Below are 22,263 nucleotides of genomic sequence, written 5' to 3'. Positions count from 1 at the left end.
AAAGAATACAGGTGTAGTTTAGTCTGTCAAAAGAATTCTTCAATGCCCCATTACAGATTTGAAGAGTAAAGATAAGTATTCAGAAATTCTGAAAGGAGTGCAGTGCGCTCTTTCTAGATATAGTGGACTACTCAATTTGGCTTGAAGCAACTTTCTCCCCAAAGTTTAACTTTTCAGTTTTTTATTCTTGTATTTCTTCTGCCCCCCCATACTTCTCCCATGTCCCTTTGCATGTCACATATCTGTCTTTCCTCCATTCCCTTCCCACTTCTGTATTTTTCCCTTCCCATTCCATTCCTTAGAAGCCCCACATTAGATACCCTCCTTGTGGATGAGTATTTCTAGATACAAGTCCTTCCTCCCTACCATATATAAAATCGATCAATGAACAGAGACATGATAGAATATTGCATTTCATGTTTCTAACTTAACATAAGCAATTCCACCTGTCGTAAATTTCTGATCCCTCCTCCAATCCAGGCAGCAATCCAATTATAAAGGCTTGAAGACTTGGCAAGAGAGACTTCTGCAGAGGAAGAAAATATTTCTCATACAGACCAAGGAGAACTGGCCTCACTGACATTGCTGCATTTGCCAGCAGGGGAAACAAGCCAGAGCTTAAAAAAGGAAAGAAAAGAAAAAAAAATCAGTTGCTTAAAATAATCTATTATGAAATTTCAAGTCTGAGTTTTGAAAGAGCAATTTACCTGTATAGGAATAAGTCTTTGGAAAGCCATTTTGTCCCAATTATTTTAAAGATGATTTCATAGGTCTCTAGTGCTTTTAAATGCACTCCACTAGGCAAAGCTGGATGTAAACACTGAGATAATCTCTTACTGATTATCAGACGTCTTGGCAAGAGGGAATACTTCAGGTTACTTTGAAGAGCCTGTACAAACAGTGAGGAGACAAGGAGAAAGAAGAAACAACAAGGAGTTATTGTACATGCATAACAGCCAACAACTGACCAGTCAACATTTTGACAAATAAGGTTTTATGATAGAAAATTAACTTATTAGAATTAAATAAGGCACTCAAGAGTTTTCATCCACAAAATGCATAAGATCACATTAACAGAGATAACTAGACTTGAAGAACTGGTGTGGAAATGAGTCCAGTAGTAACAGATTTTATTATTAATTATTATTATTATTTTGCACACAACCTGTAAGCTTTTATTTTCATTTCACACACAAGGATGGCTGATTTTGTTATCTCAGCTATACTGAACAGTAAAATGTAATTGGCAATTTTTAAAGAACATGACTACAATAAGCATTAATTAGGGTTGCCAGATGGTTTAACTAAAAATACCAAACAATCCCCTCCCCCCCCCAAAAAAACCACACACAAGGGGGATTCTGTTCAGAAACAAAAAGGGGAGAGAGACCAAAGTTGTTGAGAGGGGGAAAAGAAAAAAAGGACCCAAGAGTTAAGCAAAAAAAAAATTAAAAATAAAACAGTATGGCCCCTTTAAGAAAATCCTTTGAAGCTTTTTGCCAGTGGCTATCTTGTTTTTCCTGACTGAGCCAGAAGACAGCTTCCCTACGGAACCAGGTAAGTGGGGGAATCCAGATAGCTCAGGAGACCCCCGTTGCTGAGTGTGTGTAAGGTTGCCAGGTGTCCGGTATTTTCACTCCTGGCCCGGGGGGGGGGGGGGGGGGGGGGAGAGGAGGGGGAGAGAAACACTGGACATTTTAGTTGTCTGGTATTTTCTGTATTTTTTTTTTTTAAACCAGACAGGAGGTGAAAATACTGGACTGTCCGGGTCAATACCGGACACCTGGGAACCCTAATTACTATCTATCTCTAGGGTTTAATAAAACTAGAGTAAAAGTGAAGATTTTCAGAGCAGCTTCATGTTACATGGAAAGGACTGGTATGTTACAACATCCTGAAAAAACTGATGATCCCTTAAAAACAAATTCACCTGGGAAAAGATACATATAAATGTAGAAGTCTAATTGAAAATCTAAGTCCAAGTATTCCCTCTTCTGTTCACGGCATAGTAAAACTTTGCATATAAAATTAAGGCCAAACACATTAATGAAGCTGTTCTTCAAATCTTAAGACGATTAATGAAGGATTCCTCTATATAATGTTAGAAATGCCTACAGCAGCAAGGTATGAAGACTGCCTGAATGTTGGACTTTGGTTGGTACACTTTCACAATCTAAACATAAATGGTTCACACCCCCTAAATATATATTTGAATTGTTTACTCTAAAAGTTCTATCTAATCAGAAGAAAATATCTAACTTGTAAAGACTTTTTTCCTTTTGCTCTAAGCGTACTCAAATCAAGACAAATACCATTATGCTGTCAGTTAACCAACAACTTATTTATTGACTAGTCATGAACAACCAACACTATTCACTATTTAGTACATGAAACAACTGGATGTATTGCAAAAATAATGTCTGGTATAGTATGTGTTCTTTGCACAAATTTACTTTCTAAAGACTGCAGGTAATCTTCCCCTAGAAGAATAGGGCACTTAAAAAGTGCTGGAAATAAGCAAAAGAAAAATACCCTTAGCAGCAGCAAAAGTCGGCTAGAGAAGGGTAACTATTTCTCTTGCAAAACAGGAAGTCCATAATGATCTTGTGTCTTCTGACATTTGGACAAACATGAACAACCAATCTACATTCTCCGAAATCCATGTAATATGCTGCCATTCCTCAATCACAGAGCACCTGAGAGTTTTCCCACAAAGTTATTTTATCAAAGTTATTAAAAAAAACAAAAACACAGCATGATTGCAGACCAGAGACTGACCATTGTGGGACACCACTAAATACATTTTCCCTGTTGGAAAGCCAGCCATTGATAATTACTTTGAGTATGGTCTTTCAACTAGTTGTACATCTACCTTATAGTAACTTCGTCTATATCACATTTCCCTAGTATTCCCTTAGTCTTTCGCACATTTTATGTGCATATAATATTATGTGGAATCTTCAAGGCTTACTCCCATCCAGACTTCCTTTCCACTAAACTGGAAGAATTCTAACTTTTTTTTTTTTTTTAAATTGAACTTATATCTTCAATTCTTTGGAAAAGGTGGGGGAGAAATTGTTTTTAAAATCATTTCCTCATTAGCAAGTTGCATCCTAATACTCTACTCAAGCAACATTAGGTAAAAATATGTGCATTACAGGTTAAGAATACCACTCCCTTTACATCAGACTGCAGGATACATTAGAATATTACTGAAGCATTGGTTACAATTCCATTGAAAAAGGCTGAATTATCTTAAAGTTAAATCTTGGATTCAATCACTATGAAATTCCCTGGAAACTGAGTACAGATTTTTTTAAATTAAGTTAGTGCATTAGCTCAGGAGTTAAAAGAAAATTTAAAAATAGGAAATTTAAGAAATTTAGCATGCTTTTTATCAGTGCTTTTTTTGTTCCAAAAAAGTGAAATATGGCAGGCTCTTCACATTTTCCATATTGTTAAAGTTCCTTGAACTCTCATGCATAAACAACATTTGCTTTGTTATTATACAATTCCTTCAAAACTACTACCTATCTGTTATAATTAGAGATTATAGGCAGGGTTAGGTCAACAGCTCAAGATTTATTTATACAAAAATTGGCAGAGGTGAATCTTAGGTATATCTGGTAGAACAGAAACAACGAGATGTCCTGTGATACCTTATAGACTAACAGATTTATTGGTGCATAAGCTTTCGTGGGCAAAGACCCACTTTGTCAGATGCATGCTACTTGGTAGAACAGGCAGATTTTAATTTGAAAGACAGGATCAATTCTCTTTTGTATTAAGAAAAATAAAAAAACAAACAAAACAAAAGTTGATCCTTCAGTAGGAATAGCTGATTGAATTAGGAGAAATATCTGTATTTGGAAGATTTGAAAAAAGAAATGTGTCCTTTTATTCCTTTTCAGTTGTTTTACTGGGCTAGACGTTATAGACAGCTGTTTTGTAGAGGATAAACGAGTGAGGAAGAGGCAAAATTAGCCAGGAAAATGGAAAAAGAGTAGGTGGAACTTAAGTTTTACTTATTAAATGTATAGCTACTGTAGCCACAAGAAAATAAAACAACTAATTCAAAAAATGCTGGCTTATTTTACAGAATTACTAGGAGATTTACCCGATGTTGCTCAGGGCCTTAATTTTTGTTTTTCTTCATTTAAATTATTGATCAGGGATGGAGCTGGGGATGAAGGGTTCAATATGCAGACTGCCCCGGGGAGAGAGGACTGTCCCCTTCCTATCTCATTGCAGCAGCTTGAGACCAGATGAGAAGTGCCTCTCCATGGCCACTGGGACTCCAGTGGGCACAGCTGGAGGCAGGTCCAGGTTCCTCTGCCCTGTGCTCCGCAGCCAGAGTGAGGAATGGAACAGACTGCATATTCCCCTCACAAAGGAGAACAGCCAGCAATGTTCCGGTACTAATGAGGGAGGGAGTGAAAGCTTTACTATCCCCTGCCCTCTCTAAAGGGTGCCTGGGGGTGGGAGGCTCGGGGCTAGGCAGTCCCAGACAGGGAGGGAGGGCATACCCCCAGCCAGCTCTTGTTGCAGCCTCACTACCCCACACAATCACAGCCTTACTGTTTTACTTTGCTTTAAGTTAGGATAAGAGGAAACTGCAAATTTGGTTAGAAATTCCCCGTTTAGGAAGAACTCTTGAACAAAAGAGACACAGATTCACTCGCTCACAAACTCTCTCAAATATATAGTAGATAAACTTTAAGAAAGGATGCCAAGAGGAAGCCAATGTTATTAATTTGGACTCAAACATATCCAGCAATACTGGAGATCAGCTGATATAACAGAAGTGAGAGAATCTGAAGTTATGAGTAAACATTTTCCAACTCATGTGCTTAGCCAACAGTCACAAAAGCAGGCATCATTATTCATAATTTGTATTGCATACAGATAATTGGTTTGTTTAATCTGCAGAATAGTTAAGTAACAAAAGCCTTGTTAGAGAAGACAGACAGAATTCCTAGTCACTTTTCCAGTTGCCCCCACCACACAATTGTCTTAAATATATACATTAACTTGTTCTAATTTAGTAACTTTACAAATCTATATATTTTAGAAATGTGCACGTGTCTGTCCATCTGAGAGTCAAGTTGTTCAAGAACTCCTCCTGAATGGTAAGAACTAGGACCACCCAATTTGGTGTACAGCTTCCTCTTCTCCTAACTTAAAACAAGGTCAGGTTTTGGCTGTGCAAGTGTAACAATGACAGGTGGAATCTCCGGGACCTCTGGAGCTCAGTGCATGAGATTCTACAGCTTGAGCTAAAAGCCAGCTGCTTCTTAGTTAAGGCTGTAGAGCAGGGTTACTCAGCATGCGACCCACGGCCCATTTGTTTGCATCCTACGGTGTGGTTTGCGTTTATGCGGGGCTCAAACACGTGGCCCATGGGCGGGATCCTTTGAACATGGCCTCCACTGGGAACATGGTCCACAAAAGTGAGGCCTCTCGCAGGTGGGGTGAGCACTAAAGATGTAAGTGGATGGGCTGGCTAGAACAGATAGATACAAGATGTTGGCATTTCTAGCCCCCAGGGCGGGAGGTACTGGGAGCGCCGGAGCACTGTGGGAAGTGCTGGCTGCTTAGCCTTGTGGGCTGAGCCTGAGAAGTGCTGACTGGCCCAGGCTATGTCTACACTACAATGATCTATCGGAAAAAGGCACACAAATTGCGCTCTGCAATTTGCGTACCTTTTTCCAACAGTTTTTTCGGAAGACACTTTTCCAAAATTTGGCCCGTCTACACTGGGCCAAATTTCGAAAAAGCCTCCTCTTTCGGAAGAGCCCCTCTTCCTTGTGGGAGGAGGAAGACAGGGCTTCCAAAAGAGCTCGTCTGCTCTTCCCCCAAAAAAGTGGAAGAGCAGACGCATTCCCTGGACGTGGCGGAGTTTTTCCGAGATACCTCCAGTATCCTGGAAAAACCCCGTAGTGTAGATATAGTCCCACGCTGGCCATGGTTGGGTCTGGCACCGCAGCTTAAGGGTTAATCTTAGTATTCATGCCCATTAGTGTGAAAGAAGCTATGTGCATATATACTTGCATGTATATGCAACCACACTTAAGTTGCGGCCCTTGGCATTATAACGAATACACAATTTGACTTCTGAAAAGCAAATCACCACAGACAATTTCTCCCCTTTGTAGCCAATAGGGAAGGCCATATACTTAAAAAGTTCTTATTTCCCTAGGACTTCAGAAACAAAATGGTTTTTCTGAAGGACAAAGAATGTTCTTGTACAGTACTGAATGTAACAATAAGATAAAGCATGCTACTGTTAAACAATACTGCCACAGGTCAGTCTGACCAACTTTGCTGAAGTTTCAAAACCAAGAGGAGACCAGGACCCTGGTTATAATACAGATCACACTTTTTAATTTACAGCTTTAACTCCAATTAATAATTCACCTACTTGGTTGAGACAGAGGCACTAAATTTAAAATTTTAAGAATTTATGATTCATCAAGGGACATTAAGGTGTAGTCTACTCTTAAAAAGTTATGTCAACATAGTTATGGTGCTTGGAGGCAGCGTTCCCTGTGAGCAGTGCATTTGGGCAGCCATCAGCCACCCAGGAGAGATTCAAATGTTGCTCAGGTGATTAGCTGTGTGCCCACAGCCAGCAGCAGCTGGTAGCATATATTTCTACTGGTGGTGCATATCTGCATGTGAGTTGGTGCACATAAAATTTATTCCACACATGAATGGAAAAAAATTTGAAGGAACATTTCCCACGGGTGCAAAATAGTCACACTGAGTGCCATAGTTAAACCACCTAACCTCAGGTATGGATGTGAGTAAATAAATGGAATAATTCTTAGGGAGGTGGATTATCTACAACTGACAGAACTCCATGTATGTAGGAATGGTCTACTGTGCAGTACTGCTGCAGCTCTAGCACCTGTCATATACACGTGGCCTGAGAAAACAAGCACTAAAGACTCTTGCTAAAAAAATAGACAAGAATTTTTGGGGAAGAGTATACAAGGAAGAGGAGTTTCAAACCACTTCCAAAAGCTATTTGTTACTGCTATGCAGAACAAACATCTAAAGCTATCATTTCCTAGCCCTGCCCACTGCATTTATGTATTCAGAATACTGACATTCTATTTAAATAAGACACATTTCATGATTTGATTAAAATGAAAAATCTGACTGTTCCAAACCTTCTTAAGTCTTTTATTTACCGGAGGAGATGCATTCCTAACTAGAGTTAACATCCTGGTGAGCATAAGGCAACGTCTGTAGTTCTCATGCGAGTTACAATGCTGAATTTAAGACAATAGAGGATTAGTGCCTCAACGGTAAAGTTTGATAGCTATGACAAGGCCCTGTATTATCCTGAACAAAATTTACTGAAGTTTATCACCACCACATCTTTTAACTTTAATGTATTAAAAATGCAATGTGTGTGTTATTGTGGGATTTTAGATAACTTCTATAGGGAGATGGGATATACTAATGGAATACTTCTGGTTATCAGCCCTTTGAAACTTCACCATATGGGAGAGCACCCATAGCTGATTACATATTAAAGCTTCAAAATCAGGACTCTGACTAAAGATTGACAAAGAAAGGATGTTGAGATAAATAATTTGAGTTGAAACCCACTCAGGGTTTCTTGTTCTCATTCAGCAAGCAGACAGACTGGTCCCCAGTTCTTAGGAAAGGGTTAAGAGGACTATGTCCTACCCATAAGATTGAATTAGTGTTTTGAGCAGAAGCTATGAAGAAGCTGAAGCCACAAGAAAACCCCTGGATGGGCAGTTCTGAAGGACTAGTTCTGCCCGAGCCTGTGCCAGAGTTGGGGTGATCTCTGGTCAGCTTATTAGCAAGTATGTAGGCATTTATTATTTTAAATGTGTTATGTGCATTGTTTTGACCTTAAGAATAAAGTATACTTGCTTTGAAAGAACAGTGTAATAATTTATAACTGTAGCAATCAGGGATGTCACCGTTTAAATGACTACACGATTAACCGATAAGCCTGTACTTCTCAGTTAATCTTGTTGACTACACGCATTTCCCTCCCCCCTTGCTGCCTCTGTATCAAAGGCAGCAAAGGGGGTGGGGAGAGGAGTGGGAGTCGGTGCTCAGGAAGAGCTAGCTTAGAAGCCCACGAACGCAAAATCTCTCTCCCTCTCACCCCATTTTTACTGTAAAGGACTTCTGCTCTCTGCACCTGCCCTAAGCACAAACACTGAGCCTAATCCCCCGACAGAATACCACACTTGTTACATTTAACAATTTATAATTCCCTTCACACATGCACACAGGATACCACCTGAACCTATACTTTCCCATACCTATAATTAAATCCACAGACTGCTCTCATATCCCATCACTACTGACTGTACTCTCAGGAAGATTTCCCCAGTGCCCTTCTCCTGACAATCTACACAATTAATATGGATACGATCCAGACTGGAACCTCAAAAGGTACACATGTACCTTTTCCATTTGATCTCACAAATGGGAGAGGATTCAGACCTAGAGCTCTGCACATTATGACAGTTGCAACTCTGTGACGCTCCTCAAACCAAACCTCAGATTACCTCATATCAAACATCTCTACCAACCCTATTTCGACACCACTATTCTAACACAGTGAACGCAGTTGGAATGCAACCAGACAGTTCCCAGGGGCCCTTGCCCATGCAGTCGTAACTGTCCCCTGGAGTTGGCATTTTACAATAATTCTGTATTTCCTGACTTCAGAAGGCTGAATTTTGCTGAACTTGATGTTTTTGAACAGCATGAGCTACTATTGGGCAACCCTAACTCTGCATAACAAAGTTTTAGATAATTTAATTAAAGATATTGTGGCTCTAATCACATATGTTAAAAGCATTCACTTTATTCATCTACCCACACATGATGAACCAGCACCAGTTTCCAGTCAAAAACTGCTGTTAGCTGGTATCAGACCAGTATCTTTACAGAACCTCACCTCATTCTGTTAGCACACAAAGCCAAAAATCTGTAATAGAACAGTTTACATTGTGGCACCAGGATTATTAGTAAAAGGATGACAAAATCCTGTGCAACAGCAGTCTGTACTGAACATTCTAAATACTGGCATTCATTTTGTTAGGTAGCAGCAAAACAATATTTTTCTAGCAGTTAACACACACACGTTTCCAGACAATAAAAATGCTGATAAAAGCAGTAATCAAGAATAGGAATGAGACACGAATAACCTTATTTCAAAAAATATACAGTGCACTGAAAAGGTGTAAGAAGCACATGAACAGTTTGTCAAAAATCACTGGTGCAAAATAATCTCTTTCCACAAGACTTTATATATTTTGATTATACAGGCCATGAGTACTAGAAATTACAAACCTGACAAAATAGGTTAAGGGAATAAGGATATGGGACTTACTTTTATAACACTCACATTTAATCTGAATCTTAAATCTGGTCATACTATACATCCACAGTATAGGAAACAAATGAAAAGCTATTTAAACCTCATGAAATGCACTTACAACAAACAAGGAGTATGTCCTCCAATTATATACAAGGAGAAAGAACCAAGAAGTTTTAAGCAACAAAGATTCAATGTTCATGTTAAAGAGATATGCAGACTTATCTATAATAGAAATGATTTTCATAGTTTTCGCTTGAAACATAAGCAAGCCTTTAAAACAGACAAATGTGTCAATAACAAAAATAAAAAAAATTAGCACAGTGACTATATATTTCTATCCTACACTTACATGTATTTGAAACAGACCTTTAATAAAAATAGTAAATTATTTTCTACAGTAGTGCTTGAAAAATCCACTTGTAAGTGCCAGAGAATATTTTCTATTAGTTAATCAGGGTGTCATAAATCACCAATTTCTACTGAAACAAAATACAGGACTATGCAGCACTTTAAAGACTAACAAGATGGTTTATTAGATGATGAGCTTTCGTGGGCCAGACCCACTTCCTCAGATCAAATAGCGGAAGAAAATAGTCACAACCATATATACCATTTCTTTCACTATTTAATCTGAGGAAGTGGGTCTGGCCCATGAAAGCTCATCATCTAATAAACCATCTTGTTAGTCTTTAAAGTGCTGCATAGTCCTGTATTTTGTTTCAGCTACACCAGACTAACCCGGCTACATTTCTATCAATTTCTACTGACTTTCAGCTTAGTTTCATTGTAAAAAAAATGGATTGTCACAATTTCAGGGTAATTGCACCTTTACTGGGAATACCCAGTCAGATCTCAGACCTCTAGCTGTCACCTATTTCTTGGCAGGGCCTTGTGTTCCACTGCCTTCTGACAGAGGATTGTAAGGCTACCCGTCTGCCTGATGTATTTGGTGATATCCACAGCAACCCAGTCTGCCTTAAGGCCAGCATCTAGGCTGATCTTTCTCTCCAAAAGATACCAAAGATGTGATTTACCAGTAACTGTTTCCCTCCCCCCGCACCTTCTCTCCTATTTATTTTGGGTCTGCACACCCTAAACTCAATACTCCGGTCATCTGAAGAAATGGGCCAAGCCCACAAAAGCTCATAATGCCATCTACAGGTTTTGTTAGTCTATAAAGTGCTACCAGACCAGGTGGGGCAAGCAGGTTCAGCCTGGAAGGATCCAAGCATGGAAGGGCACGATGTAAAGTGAGTATTCTGTGCAGGGAAATCTTGGTGCAGGCAGCTTGATAGGGGAATCCAGGTGCAATCTGGATGCAAGGGGCTTGCTGGAGGTTTTCAGGTGCAGGGGCAAAGGGACTCTCTAGGAGGGTCCAGGTGAGACTGGTTTGGGCTTAGCAGGGCAAATCTGGATGGCAGGGGGAGCAGTCTGGGTCCTGGGACTGGGTGAGGTGGGAGTCTGGGTGCTTCTAGTTGCAGGTCCAGGTGCAGGGGGCTTGTCGGGGTGGTCCAGAGGACTTGGGCAGGAGCTTATAGTAGGGGCTTGAGTGAGGGGGACTCAGAAAGGGTTGGTTTGGGTGCAGGGTTTGGTAGGGGTGATGGGGATCTGGATGCGAGGATGGAAGGTCCAGATGCAACTGGTTGGGACTTGGCGGGGGGTATTTGGATGTAGAAAAGGGTCTGGCTCAAGGTTCCCTCTAAGTTGTACTATCTCCTAATAAGCCTCACGCAGGGACTCGGGGCTACTGCACACGGAACTGCTGTGGATGGGGTGGAAGCAGGGCAGATTAAAAAAGGGACTTTAAGGGCTGTAGCTTGGGGGCTCCCTTAGCCCAGGACTACCAACGGTAGAGCATCTATATTCCTGGTGGGGAGGCTGCTGTGTGCGCTGCTGTTCCTCCCGCCTTGGCTGGCGCTGCATCACTGCAACCACCAGAGAACTCTGTCCTCGTAGTTCCCATTGGCCAGGAATCACAGCCAACGGGAGCTGTGTGGAGCGGTGCCTGAAGTGAACGTGGGGCAACATGGAGTCAACTGTTCCCTGCCCCCCAATAAAGTTAGAGCTGTCCCAGGTAAGTGCACCACATACCAATCCCTTGTCCCAGCCCCAAGTCTCCTCCACTGCCCTAGCTTGCTCCTGGATCCCACACCCCAATCCTGAGCCCCCTCCTGCACTCTAATTCCTGTCCAGACCCCATCCCCACCCCAGCCTCCTGTCTTGTGCCTGTTTCTGCACAACCACCCCCTTGGCCCCACCTGGAGTCCCATCCTGCACCCCAAATGCCTTATCCACAGGCCCTCAGAGTCCACACCCCCAACCAGAGTCCTCATCCTCCCAAGCCTGAACTCCCTCCCATAGTCCGAACCACTCAGCCCCATCCACCACGGATTTGTCCATGTGTATAATGAATTTTGTTATGTGCACCAATATGGGGGTGATGTGTCACAAATCATCTCCATATTGGTGCACATAAAATTTATTCTGTACATAGGCATAAAAACATTAGAATAAACTCTGGCCTGTCTGTGTGTAGGGGTTTAACAGGAAAGGGGTTATCTGGGTTCAGGAGTGGGGGTGCAGGGAATGGGGCTTGGAAGGGAGGGCCAGGTGCAGAGAAGGGGTGTTGAACATACAAGGGAGCAGCTCCCCTACAGTGACCTCTCCCTGTATGGATAAGGAGCAATGGGGGCAGCAATCAAGGGGAAGGAGGGTTGAAGAGCCAGGAATGGTTTCTGGAGGTGGGTCTGACCTGGGTCCAGCTGCTCCATGCAGGCAATGTGAACCTCTCCTCTAACCCCAGCCCAGCTGGCATTATCAGTAGAGCTCAGTGCAGTGTAGGAACCCCAGGTGTGACAGGGGAGGCCAGGTGCATGGGTGAGGATCAGCAGGGGGCTCCAGGTATGGTGGCATGAGGCTTCATGGGGATGTGTGAATGCACAGGGGTTGGGCATATGGGCAGCAGGGCATCCTTAGCCACATCCTCCCACCCCCTCTGTGTGATTTACCTCTTCACTGACTGCTCTGGGTACTCAAAACAATGTACCCCCCTACTGGAGAGGGACATGTGACCATTCTTGCACCTTCCCTTTACTTCCCCATCAGAAAGTCACTTCTGCAGTGGACAAAGTCTGCACACAAAGTCTGTAGTGTCATAGAATTTCTCCAAGAGTAATAGTTGTATTGATTGTAAAAACAAACTTCCCAGTATTTAGTCAACCTATAATTGTTCTCTGTGCTACAATAACTTAATTATTAAGGAGCTCTTTAGCTGTCCTAGTCTCAAAGCAAGCAATAGTAATAAAAAAATCCAGTCCTCTCCTCAAAAAACCCACTTCCAAGATCTAGTACCTTATTGAGTTTGCCAAGTGAAGATATGAGATCTGCCCATTCGCTTGAAGATTCAAAGTTCCGCAAAGCTTTTTCGATCACAGAAGAATAATTTCTGTATCTGTAATCACTGAACAGCTCCTGCTCTTCCGGGTCCATCTTAGGTTCTCATAGCAAGCCAAAACTGCCTGGCAAATTAAAATGAATATACACTATTAAGAAAAGTTAACCAAAATCTAAACACTGACAAAAGCAACACCTCAAAAGATTGCAAGGGTGTAATAAGTGCAGACATGTTTGAAAGGGAACGGTAAAGAATGTATTTAATTATAAAACTGAAATAAAAGTAATTTAAGGCATGACACCAATTCCCAACTGCCAGTATTTGTGGCTTTTCAGTCATAGTTTCTTTATTTTTATCTCTCTTAAATCTGAGTGTGTCATTTATACAGTAAAAGCAGGGGAGAGTGACTACACAGATGAACTCATTATACACAAAGTAAATAAACTAGGGAAGAATAAGGGAGGGAGAGGAAGTTATTTTTCCTACTCTTTCAAGCTGTAGTAGTCTATGACATTACTTGAAACACAATTTAAAAAAAAATGCTTTCCTGTGAATATTTAACAATGTGGCAATTCTCATTATTTTATGGGAAGTCTCACAATTGTTAGTATTTCTCTTAAAATCCCAGCTCTTGGAGCTGTGTAAATGTAAGAGTATCAGTTGTCTATTAAGTTTTGAGTCTTCATGATTGTAGAACAAAGCTTTTAAACATTATCTTAGTGGATTCCAAAGGTTCACAAATCAGAAGAACTTAAAACATTGGGGCGTTTTAGTTTTTTTAGACTCTCATGATTTTTAGACCCATCTCATAGTTTTGGGGCTCCTGACTACATTTCAAACAGCTGGGATTGGCAATATTGACAAAAATGTTCATTCACTGACTCCTATTTTAGTCATCAAAGTTAATCTGTATCTGAAAACAATTCTAAGCAACTTATTCTTTAAAATGTTGGTAGTTAAGGGGCAAGTTCTACTCATCCCTCCCCCAAAGATAAAACCTTTCCTGTTCACCAGACTGAAACAGTTTCCTGGGAGCTTTAAGAATAGGTGCATTCAACAGTCTGGAAAGGAGCCAGTACTCTCAGAGTTAATGAAGTTATTGACAGTGAATTCATTAGACTTTGTCTTCACTACAGAAAAAGTTCATCCTTAATTAGTGACAGAGAAGGCCAGAAAATCTGTAATTTTCACATACCTGACTGAGCTTTAACCTAAACTGTTAACTCATATGAAAATGACAAACTGCCTGGTTTTTGCTAGGATTTTGTATTGAATTAGCTAGCTCAAGTTAATAATACACCCTTTCTTCCCCTCTCCTGTCACCAGCAAAAACTTTTTTTTGTTGACGTCTTAAAAATCATATGGATGGAATTCTCCATGATTTCTCCAAATGATGCAAGTTTACTTTTAGAACATTCCAGCATTGATTAACAGAAGTGAAATTGATCAGGTTGCTTTCACTGGTAAAGTTAAATGGAAAAAAAAATAAATTATATAAAGTAATTCAAATTGCCGCATTGTTATTTATTTTAAGTGACAGACATGAAATTGTTTGGTTTTAAAATATTACTTTTAACCTGAGATGTACCTTTAATATTTGTGGCTGATGTTCAAAGGTAAATGCTTGCTTGATAATCAAGGTTTTTGTCCGAAACACACCACAACTTGGTTTAAGTTTCTCTACCCTTTTTATTTTCCCTATCAATAATGACTATGTGCAGCATATGGCCAACCATGCAACACTGTGCAGCTTTGCTCCCCCAAGGTCTCCCTTTTCCCACATGCCAGACCAGACGCAAAGGTTTGGGCAGAAACTCACCCAGATCCAGTGAAAGGAGGAGATCCTGCAGCAACTATGCAGCAAACTCAGCCTCCCCCGCCTCACCTGACAGCCAGACACTACGGCAAAGACCACAGCTGTTACAACCGCCGGATGTTGCTACAGGGAGGGAAAGGGTGTGAGCCGCAGCATCGCAGTGTGCACTTCTACACTAGAACATGCACGCTCAGAAACACACCCTCCCTCTGAGATGCACACACCTCTCCTGCCATTTGCATCCAATACACATACAGCCGGGATGCAGATCCCCTACACAGATTTCCCTCCCATGCATAGGACGGACACACACAGGGATGTCCGCTCTGGGTCAGCCCAAAGGCCCATCTAGGCCAGTATCCGGTCTTGAGACAGGGCCAGTGCCAGGTGCCCCAAGAACAGGGCAATTACTGAGTCAGCCCTAACTGGCGGCAGGTGGAGGCGCAGAGGCTGCGCGTACCATGCGCGCCCTGAGCTCTCCCAGGCGCACACCCCGGTGCCCCAGTACACAGGCCCTCCCCCCCGCGCGCGCACAGAGCCGGGAGCGAGCCCACCCCGGGACTCACCTGGCAGGCGGCGGCTCCAACAGCGCGCGGACGCTGCTGCCGCTTCCCTGCGACGTGTCCCTGCCCGGGGCGGGGCCACAAGGAGACGGGGTGGTGTCAGTCCGGCAGTTTCTATGGGAACCGGGAGGGGCGGGGCTGGTATCTCGCTCCTGCACCCGGAGACCCACTTCCCTGCCAGCTTGGGCGGCTCCGCAGCGGACATACCACCTGAGAATGGAGATGGGGGTAGTCTGAGCCGCAGGGAATTCGGGTCCAGTTTCCCTACCCCTCTTTCCCCGCTGTCAAGAGGGGGGGGATGCCAGGATTCGTCATGTTTGCCCAGCGGGCAGAGCAAGGAATCAGCCTACCCTTCCCCCCCCTCCGTTAGTGTGAGATGGTACGTTCCTGTAGCCAGGCTTGTGTATCTGGCGCCACCTGCCGACGAAAGCGGGGAAGCGCAGCACGCGTGGCCGGGGCCAGTTCTCTCCTGGCCTCTGCAGCGCCCATCGGTCCCACACGGCAGCTCGCTGGGCGGGCGGTGCACGGTGCGGAGCAGGTGCCCGGGGCGCTGATTGCTGCTGTGTAGCACAAACCCCAGCAACGCTGCCGGCCGTGATCGGCGGTGACAGGATCAGCTGGGATTCAGAAACCCATCGCTCCTGCAGGGGAACGGGGCATTTCCCCTCCTTCCCTCGTCTCCAGCACAGCGAAGCCCGGCGGCTGGGTTTGTCCACCGCCTGCGCGGCTGGCATGTCTCAGTCACGACTTGTGCCACTGGTACAGTCAACAAGACTGTCTCAGGCAGAGCTCCTGGCCTTCTGCAGAAACGGGCGGGGGCTCGGAGAGCATGCAACGCCAGAGCCCTAGGTCCAAACTCTAAATCAGAGACACTCAAGAGCGGCCAGCTGGCCGGCCCACAGTTCCCCGGGCCCCAGGGCAGAACAGTCAGTGGGCCCCAGGCACTCTGAAGCTACCCCGTGCTGACGCTGTCCACTGGACATTTAGGTAGTGCAGGCTCTGGGGCAGGCAGGGGTGAAGCCACGGGTGGGCCTGGGTTGGCTGTGTATGACCCACTTAACAGCCCTGCTCTGCTCATATATTGCTCATGCCAGCGAGTGGCATCAAGGGCCTGCAAGCTCCCACACCCTGCTCCCACTCCCCAGCAGGAACACCTAGCAGGTGGAGTAGGATGAAGCTTCCAACCCTATGCCTTGGCCAGAGTGCCGGTGGGCTGGAGAAGTGAGGAAAGCCCCCAATACCACTCCCCTGCCGGAGCACCTGACAGAGAAGGGCAAGACCCTGAATCCCAAACACACTCTCCTGTAGGAGCATCCAGCGGGCGGAGCAGGATAAGCCCGATCCTCCTTCCCAACAAGAGCATGCAGTATGCTGAGTGGGGCAAGCCCTGAGCACCATGGGGGAGGGAAGGTATGGAACAGGTAAAGGGCACAGGGTGCACTTTTAAAGTGGCCCCTGAGCAGAACATTTATCCCTCCCCTTCCCCCAAGGCCAGCTGTGAAGGGGAGAGGCAGTCTCATCGCTTCTACCCCCTGTCATTGCACATCCATATGAAATTGGGGCCCAATCACCTGTCCCAGTTTGACTATGCCACTACTGGAGGGTGGGCTCTGGATAAGGTGCAGGAGAGGGTCTGTGGGTTGGCACTTCAGACAGCTCCTGAAAGTGACTGGCACATCCCTCTGGCACTGGCTCCTAGAACAGAGGACCAGGGGGTCTCTGCATGCTGCTGCTGCAGCTCTCATGAGCTGCAGAGTTGGTGCTATCTGCTTCTGCAAGAGGTGTGGAATGAGGGCAGGCAATTCAACTGCCACATCCCTATAACGTTCCAACATGAGCGCCTACACAACCCAGCCATGAAACACCCAAATGCAGTATTCCCTTGGCATCATTTCAACAGAAGTGCTATTAAGTGTGTGTAGCAGAATTCCAGAGGAGAGGGGACAGTGTTTAACAAGCTGTAGCCAAAACAGCTTATATCACAGTTTGGTAATTAGTGTGAACAGAACTAAAAAGAATGTAAGAATACCAATAGTTCAGCTTTATTAGGAGCCTAGGGCTACAACATTCTACTCTAACTAGATCCTGTTCAGAAGCGCTGGTCATACATTTTTAGAATCTCTTTTGGCTACAAACATGTCTAATCTGATTATTTGCACACTTGAAAGTCAGTGTATGTGGAGCCCAAATTGATCACTGCTGGGCAACTTGACAAACAACTCAGCACTGGGGTGAGTTAGCTTATGAGTGCACTTGTTGCATTGTTTCTCCTTTCAGTCTTCTCTGAAATTAAAAATAAAAAAGGATGGCTTAGGTCTGATATATATACTAGGTGACTAGATGAGTTAGCACACTAACATTTGAAAACTAGAGGCTTAGATGTAATAATCTTTGCTCAGTTCTCACGTAAAAATAAGTATGGTGCCATCCTTAAGTTGTCTCTGTTTGCTCATAAAACAAAAACAATGCAACTAAGCAAATCCATTTGACAGGAGTGGGAAAGAATTGTTACAGGAAAGGACTTTCCATTTCATACATTCCTTGAATTAAAGGAGACAAACTATGCCTATTTCACTGTAACTATTATGCTGAAAGATCTTAGTGTGACATTAACAGGCTCCAAGTTCACTCAGGTTTTGGGAGGAAAAATAGCCAGTGCAAAAGGACACAATTTAGAGACTTGAATTGTAATATATATTATGTCAGATACAGCTAACATTGTACAATAGATGTATTATACACCCAAGTAACTCACTATATGAGCTTCATTCATATGCACATTTTGTACTTCCCTTCTGTACACTGTGGTACATGTGAAGCCAAACAATTTGACATAAATCTTATGTAAAACATTGTGAGTCTCAAGCAGCATTTATGCTTTAAAAATAAGCAAACAATAACATGTAAAATTTATATACACATTGGTATCAAGCCAGGTCACGGACACCTGACTGAACTGATAAAATTTGATCACATATCATTTTGTTGTGTTAATTTATTAATGTCTGGTTGTATTCTCCAATAATATTTACCTTTCATACAGCAACTTTCATGTCCAAAATTTTTCACAAAGATTAGCTCTCACTGTTGCTTTAAGCCAGGGCCTATGTTGGGGCAAAGAGGAGGGGTGAGAAAAAAACATGTAGTACCTGCATTCCTAGGAAAGTGTGGGCCAGCAGTCTCAGCCACTTTGAAAAGGTGCTTTCCCACAACAGTTCAGTTCCACCAGCTGGTACAAAGGTGGTATGTGTCTGGCCCCCATGAGCAATTTGAAGGGAAAAGGACTCAGTGAAGCTCCCTCCCCTCATACCCACCCAAAGCCACAATGTAGTTCACAATTTAATGTTGTACAGGCAGTCCCCGGGTTACGTACAAGATAGGGATTGTAGGTTTGTTCTTAAGTTGAATCTGTATGTAAGTCGGAACTGGCGTCCAGATTCAGCCGCTGCTGAAACTGACCGCCAGTTCTGACTTACATACAGAATCAACTTAAGAACCCCAGGCGTCCCCAAGTCAGCTGCTGCTGAAACTGATCAGCAGCTGATTCCAGGAAGCCTGAGGCAGAGCAACTCTGCTTCGGGCTTCCAGTAGTCAGCGCTGGTCAGTTTCAGCAGAAGCTGACTTGGGGACGCCTGGGGCAGAGCAGCTGGGGTGCTGCTGGGTTGGTCCAGTAGCGCCGAGGAGCGGCGCTACTGGAGCAACCCAGCAGCACCCCAGCTGCTCTGCCACAGGCGTCCTGATTCAGCCGCTGCTGAAACTGACCAGCAGCGGCTGAATCAGGACGCCTGGGGCAGAGCAGCTGGGGTGCTGCCGGATTGGTCCAGTAGCGCCCAGAGCGGCGCTGCAGGACCAACCGGCAGCACCCCAGCTGCTCTGCCACAGGCATCTGGAGAAAAGCCTAGTCTGCTGGGCGGGGGGGGCGTACTAGCTGCGCCCCCCCCCCCCACCCCAGCAGACCAGGAAGACGCAGGCGGCAGACCGAGACGCACCGCGGTCCCGCCACCTGGGTCCTCCGCGGCTTTGCTCCCAGTCTCCCTGGTCTGCCAAGGAGGCGGGGAGCAAAGCCTCTGAGGATGCCAGCAGCGGGACAGCCACAGGGCGTCTGGGCTGTCCCGCTGCTGGCTTCCCCGAGGCTTTGCAAAGCCGCGGGGGGGCTCGGGCAGCGGAGCAGCCCAGGCGCACCTGGGCTGCCTCGCTGCCCGAGCCCCCCAGCGGCTTTGCTCCGCGTCTTCCTGGTCTGCAGACCAGTGAGACGTGGAGAAAGCCTTGGAGTACATGGGCGGCAGGACCGCGAGGTCCCGCAGTCCGTGTCCTCCGGGGGAGCCCCGTTCGTAACTGCGGATCCGACATAAGTCAGATCCGTGTAAGTCGGGGACTGCCTGTATATGTCTATGACACACAAAAAGTGACCATATATGAATTTGTTTTTCGCTAATCATCTGCCCATGTGGCCTATCAGTCACAGAGGGTAAACCTTACAGATCAGCAATAAAACATAGAAACGAGGAGTAGTCCTTTGTTTTGGCACTACTGGGCAAGGCCAGGTAAATCTGCTATTACTGTATAATTTTAGAGAAAGAAAAGTGATTGATCTCAAATAACACCTCAATCATTGAGATGCGAGAGTGAAATAGCATTGCAAAAAGTTAAATGGAAGAGTCTCTGGTCTTAAATGGTCCTAATAATAAAATATAAAAACCAAATGATTCTAAAGAATAAATTTGCTTATGTCACCACACTGGATGTATACCTGCCCTGTAATGGTCTAGCCCTCTGGTGAAACTGCTCCAGTCTATAGGATTTGTGTAAGTTACACTGCCAATGATTAGCAGGGTGTAGGGATTAAGTATGTGAATGTTAAACTGGTTAGCCAGTTACCCTCATCCTTAACAGATGAGGTTTACTGGTTAAGGTTAACCAGTGGGGGCTGCTCCAGCCCTGTGAGGGGCCCGCTGCGAACAGGGGCTGTTCTAGTCATGGAAAAACATTATCATCTCAATTATGTCTACACTACATGGCTCTGTCGACGGAGCCATGTAGATGAGCTTTGTAGACATAGCAAAATGAAGCAGCGATTTAAATAATCGCCGCTTCATTTACATCAAAATGACTGTCATGCTGTGCTGATCAGCTGTTTGTCGGCTCAGCGTGGTAGTCTGGATGCTCGGCGGTCGACATCAAAAGCCTTTGTCAACCACCCCATTATGCCTCATCCCACGAGGGATAACGGGGTGGTCGACAAAGGCTTTTGATGTCGACCGCCGAGCATCCAGACTACCACGCTGAGCCGACAAACAGCTGATCGGCACAGCATGGCAGTCATTTTGCTGTAAATGAAGCGGTGATTATTTAAATCGCTGCTTCATTTTGCTATGTCTACAAAGCTCATCTACATGGCTCCGTCAACGGAGCCATGTAGTGCAGACATACATGATAGATGAATCACTTTTCTTTTTCTAAAATTATGCAGTAATAGCAGATTTACCCAGTGTTGCCTAGTAGTGCCAAAACAAAGCACTCCAATCACCGGAGCAGCTCTTGTCTTCAGGGGACCCGTGTACCCCACAGGCAGGGACTGCTCCATCGCTCAATACAGCCTCTCTGTGTGGTGGGTCCAGGTGCCCCGTAGGCAGGTGTTGCTCCAGTTGGGCTCCCGTACCCCTCCTTTTAATTGGTTAACAGGTTAAACAATGTGTTTACTAGCCTATGAAATGGAAATTTACATTCCTAGTAGGGAATGTTGCTGGCAAAGGAGGAGTTTGGTGTAAGAGCTGCACTACTGTCTTTAAACCACTAGAAGTCTCCCCCAACACTAAAGTGATTTCCTTGTGGCCAACTACATTAAGGCTATCTCTACACTGCCTCTTTTTTGCGGAAGAGGCAATGCAAATGAAGTGCTCATTAGCAACTTCTTACGCTTAATTTGCATATTCTCCTCCGATGCTTTTTTGCAGAAGAGGTTTTTGCGCAAAAAAAAGCAGTGTAGACGTGTCTGTTTTTCACAAAAAAGCCCTTTTGCACAAGAACCTGTAAACCTCATTTTTTGAGGAATAAGGGTTCTTACGCAAAATGGTTTTTTTGTGCAAAACAGACACGTCTACACTGCTTTTTTTGTGCAAAAACCTCTTCCACAAAAAGCATTGGAAGAGAATATGCAGATGAAGCGCAAGAAGTTGCTAATGAGCGCTTCATTTGCATTGCCTCTGCCGCAAAAAAGAGGCCGTGTAGACATAGCCTAACTTTAGGACCATGATCTTTAGGATCATGATCTGTAGTTAGCCAAATGTAAAGCCAGCCACACCAGAGGATTTCTAGAAGATTGTTTAGTTTCAATAACTTAATTTCTTACAGTGGAAAAACATTTATGCAACACAAGCAAAATGATTATTCAAAGCTTCAGGGTATGTTTTTTGTCACCGCATGAATTGAACTCCCATTAATCTGAACTGGAGTTACACATGTGCACTGAAAAGAAAACACATTGGAGCAATGGTGCCAGAATGGCCATGTCCAGGGCTCCAGAGCTTTGGGATTTTTGAGGGATCTCCTCCAGGTCAGAATTGGTAAGCAAAGAGCCATGGACAGGGCCAGAAGGAGTGGCTATCACCCCTCCACTGGCCTATATGCACTGGAAAATCCCCTTTAGGAGGATGTTGAGGAGTGTGAGAGAGGCTGTGGTAGCCATGCTGCCAAAGGGACGTGGTCCAGGGACCATGCAGCCTGTGACTGGGCACAATGCAGCTTCATTTGCCTTTTGTGGTTCACACAAGATGCAGTTTTTGGGTGTGTCTCTCCAAGTGATAATGACATTCTGAGCTAGATTGTCACTGTCCGTTCATAGATGTTCAAGGGTGGAGTTCTCTCCATCTCCAACAATTGCTACAGGCCAGTAACAATCACTGTCATGTCTGCAGGCACAGTACTTACCAGTTTAACTTGTACAGCACTCATCTAATTCTCATTTGTTGTACTTTTTTTAAGCATTTGCATCAACTCTTAGCCCAGAACTCATTTGCTTTTCTCTGTTTTTACTGAATTGCACATAACACCTACAAAGATATCTTTCATATTCCCTGACATTTTGGGTCAAGAGGAACTCCAGCAATGT

At 44.2% G+C, this 22,263-nt stretch overlaps 1 protein-coding gene across 7 annotated transcripts in view; it reads right to left on the bottom strand.

Annotated features, from left to right (window-relative positions):
- The window catches only part of DOP1B (DOP1 leucine zipper like protein B), a 96,850-nt gene extending 81,438 nt beyond the window's left edge, over window positions 1-15,412 (bottom strand). For 2 of the 7 annotated variants that reach the window (XM_006125996.4, XM_075911637.1), the window contains exons 1-5: window positions 15,159-15,411; window positions 14,596-14,715; window positions 12,734-12,900; window positions 708-889; window positions 447-617 (exon numbers count right to left, since the gene is read on the bottom strand). In XM_006125996.4, the coding sequence (XP_006126058.2) occupies window positions 447-617; window positions 708-889; window positions 12,734-12,871 (491 nt within the window). In that variant the 5' untranslated portion in view covers window positions 12,872-12,900; window positions 14,596-14,715; window positions 15,159-15,411. Of the gene's footprint in view, window positions 1-446; window positions 618-707; window positions 890-12,733; window positions 12,901-14,595; window positions 14,716-14,816; window positions 15,042-15,158 lie in introns of those variants that run through there. The other 5 variants (XM_075911610.1, XM_075911619.1, XM_075911604.1 and 2 more) reach the window with 5 other exon arrangements.
- Window positions 15,413-22,263: the final 6,851 nt, after the last annotated feature.

Source organism: Pelodiscus sinensis, chromosome 1 (assembly GCF_049634645.1).
Source record: "Pelodiscus sinensis isolate JC-2024 chromosome 1, ASM4963464v1, whole genome shotgun sequence".
NCBI lineage: Eukaryota > Metazoa > Chordata > Testudines > Trionychidae > Pelodiscus > Pelodiscus sinensis.
Note: the sequence above shows the minus strand (reverse complement) of the source record. Positions and strands in the feature narration are given on the sequence as shown.